Below are 3,584 nucleotides of genomic sequence, written 5' to 3'. Positions count from 1 at the left end.
AGACGTGCCCGCTGCTGCTTCGCGTCTTCACCACCAACAACGGGCGGCACCACCGCATGGACGAGTTCTCCCGCGGCAACGTGCCCTCTAGCGAGCTGCAGATCTACACCTGGTGAGTGCGCGGCGGCGGCCCGGGCCCCTCCGCCCGGCCCTCGGGCACGGAGGCGAGCCGGGCCCTGCGGGCGGGGGCTCCGAGCGGTATCGGGGAGCTTGCCAGGCTTGAGCCCCTCGTCTGATACTGAGCTGCAGGGGGGAGTTCGGTAGGCCTTGTTAAAGCAGGAAACGGGGGGAAGTCTTCATGGGGGCAGTTGTGCGCTCCGCTGTGGTGGCAGCTCCGCGGGGGAAGGCAGCTGCCGCTGAGATACAGCGCTTCTGCCTATAGCCGTGGCAACTTAGACGTGGCATCCATGGAAGCACAACTCTAGCTAAGTGCTGATTGCTGCACACTGAAACTTGCTGCGGTTGAATTGCCCAATTACTAACGCGCGTAATCAGAGGCTTGTGTTGTGGCATATCTTTGGTTGTCACAACGAATCTATTCAACACAGGGGTTCTCCTTTAATGCTTAAATTTTGTTCAAACAGCCCTGGTTTTTCAGTAGAAGTAGTTGTCCCAGAAGGCTTGAACTGTTGTGTGAATGGTGTGTTGGTTTTAAGTCAAAGGCTCTTGAGGGTGGAGTAACGTGTTTCTTCTTGTCTGGTCAGGTAGCAGTGCTTTAACAGAGACCTACTTTTTATTGCTTTCAAATTCAGTTCGGAGAACTGCTTTAGTCTGCGTTGCAAACATGTTAGTTTTTGTTTATAGTATTTTGAAGAATGCTTTTGAAAGTGAATTATGCTACTTTTTAAATCTTATTTTTCCTTCACGGTGTCTGCTAGGTTTATAACTTGTATGTCGTATGGTTGAATAAATCCATTTTTGTGGCCAGCAAAGCATGCGGTTCTAACTTACTTCTTAATGGAATTTATGGACTCAGTCCAGGCAATTGATGGTGTCTGAGCTGTTTGCTGTCTGCAGAAGTCAGAACGGGCATTGTCTGTCAACACACTGCTCCTTGGTTGCTTGGAGTGAGTGTCCAGTCTGTATAATTAGAGCCGCTTTAGTTGTGATGATTGAGTCCTTTTGTTCTTGAAATTCTAGAAATGAGCTTTAGCCCTTGTCTGGTTGAAGGCTGGGAAGAGAAGGCATGCTGCCTGTTAGGGCAGAAATGGAAATCTTGATGGAAATGTAAAACTACTCATGATTTTTTTTTTTTTTATTTCTACATTTCCTCTAGTATTCAAGAAGCTATTTTAACATAGACAGCAACTTAGGTGAGGAAACAGTGTTCGTTGTATAAATGCATTAATGTATTTAAAAAAAAGTTCCCTGCTGTTTAAATAGTAACTCTTTTGGGAGACATGGAAAAGCGGATGTTGAAACGTACATAGAGGTGAAGAGAGTTGTCTAATGTCGCAGTAAATTAGAAGCTACTACAGCTAGAACCACATTTGCACTAGACCATGTTGCCTCCACTGTACGGTAAGTGGTGAATTCTCCCAGGTGTTTTAGTCGATAACTAGAGCAACTTCTTGTCACTTGGATCGTTAGACCAAGATGTATTGTTTGGAATGCCACGTAGTTGTGAATTCAATGGCTCACTATGTAGCCGAAATGTAAGATCTTGCTCATCTTCAGGTGCCGACAGAAAGTATGCAAAGGCAAGGAAATACATGGTTAAGTTGTAGCAATATATTGATTCCACCTTAAATGGGTTTGGGGAAGCTTGCTTTATTGTTGTTGCTTTTGAGAAGGTGAACCGCTTTGGCTTGTTTGTTTAATCTAGGATGGATGCAACTCTGAAAGAGCTGACCAGCTTAGTGAAAGAAGTCTACCCGGAAGCACGGAAGAAGGGCACGCACTTCAATTTTGCAATTGTTTTTACGGATCTCAAGAGGCCTGGATACAGGTAAATGGCATTTCTTCTCTGGGTTAGTAGAAGACTTCAGGCACTAGAGCAGTAAATTATTTTTCATTAACACTGATTTTAAAGTTCAGAACCCACAAATCAAATTTCTGAAGTTCTTGGTAACAGACTACATGAAGGCCTCTGCAAACTCTAAATTTTGCTTGGTGGCCATCATTGTTAATGTGTTCCCAACACAGTGAACCTGTGTGCTTGAAGGCTTTGGTTGCTGTATTGGCAATCAACCAGAACGTGGACCTACAGCTTGAGATAAAGCTTTGTTTCTGGTGATATGAGGAGTGGTAGGTCTTGTATCTGAGAATGCATTTGAGTTTTAGCAGTGATCTTGTTGCAGGTATCCATCTTCCAAAATTGTATGAGCTAACCTTTGTCAGCAACCAGTGGATATATCCTGCTCTGTAATCTGCAGGGTCTTGTTCTGTGTGTGTATGGAGGGGGGCAAGGGGTTCTCTCTAGTATTTAACTTAATATGGTAGAAGGTTCCCCCACCCCTCTGCCCCAACAGAAGGAGGATTCAGTGTGGCTTTTCTTGGCACTTGGTACCAGAGAGAAAAAACCCAGCACCCTGTGTACATCGCTAAATGCTACATGCAGTGCAGGGGATGGCATGGGAAGGTGGTTGTGAGCCGATGCGGTTCCCATTTTGGACATCTAGAGAGATTTGCCTCTGATCACTAACTTGCCTTTTCTCTCCTGCGCGCAGGGTGAAGGAGATCGGCAGTACCATGTCGGGCAGGAAGGGCACAGATGATTCCATGACATTGCAGTCTCAGAAATTCCAGATAGGAGACTACTTGGATATAGCAATTACTCCTCCGAATCGCGCACCGCCCCCATCAAGCCGCATGAGACCGTACTAAACTATTGCTTCTTTGTATGATTACATCTTCTGTTTATTCCTACTTGCTGTTCTAAAGCAGGCTTATTTTTTTGCTTTTGTTGCTAAGCAAGAACACCTGAAGACAAAGCTAAGCATCAGAAATGAAAGTTAACTTTTAAACCTTAACTCTTAGTTTATTTGTTTAGAAGAAACACTTATCTTTAGCAGTGCCATCATCCTATCCCTGATTGTTATAGTTTGAACAGTAAGTCCGTGTGTCCAGTGTTTCAAGATTTCCATAAAATATAACCAGGATTACAGGTGTTCTGTAGTTCTGTCTTGTTTGGAATAAAGATTGATGTTATTAATCTTTTTGATAGTGTGGGGGTGTTTGGGTTTTTTGTTGGTTTTTGTTTTTAAAGTGGATTTCTGCAGAGAAATTTGGAAGTCTGCTTTTAAGCAGAAGTTGAAAGGAGGGCCAAAGCCTATATCTGATACCTCTACTTATCAAGCCCAGAAGTTAGGTGGCCTTTTTGTTTTTAAAGTGGATTTCTGCAGAGAAATTTGGAAGTCTGCTTTTAAGCAGAAGTTGAAAGGAGGGCCAAAGCCTATATCTGATAACTTCTGGGCTTGATGAGTAGAGGTAGGTGGCCTCATGGGGATTCCTTTTGCAGGAGGATTTCTTAAACCACTGCTGGCTGGATTTTGGAGGATGAGCATGAGAACGGTGTGGTCGAAGGCAGGCAAGCTTGGTGTTACGCTCCCTGCTGATGTAGATAGCTCATCTCTGACTTTCCC

General features: G+C 44.4%; 1 protein-coding gene across 1 annotated transcript in view; it reads left to right on the top strand.

The window, feature by feature from the left end:
• Positions 1 to 3,161, top strand: part of SAP18 (Sin3A associated protein 18) — a 7,658-nt gene extending 4,497 nt beyond the window's left edge. The window contains exons 2-4 of the mRNA XM_009279359.2: positions 3 to 112; positions 1,826 to 1,948; positions 2,670 to 3,161. Coding sequence (XP_009277634.2) covers positions 3 to 112; positions 1,826 to 1,948; positions 2,670 to 2,826 — 390 coding nt within the window. The 3' untranslated portion in view covers positions 2,827 to 3,161. The remainder of the gene's footprint in view (positions 1 to 2; positions 113 to 1,825; positions 1,949 to 2,669) is intronic.
• Positions 3,162 to 3,584: the final 423 nt, after the last annotated feature.

This window comes from Aptenodytes forsteri, unplaced genomic scaffold, assembly GCF_000699145.1.
Source record: "Aptenodytes forsteri isolate BGI_AS27 unplaced genomic scaffold, ASM69914v1 Scaffold307, whole genome shotgun sequence".
NCBI lineage: Eukaryota > Metazoa > Chordata > Aves > Sphenisciformes > Spheniscidae > Aptenodytes > Aptenodytes forsteri.
This window is presented reverse-complemented; position numbering and strand designations above follow the sequence as displayed.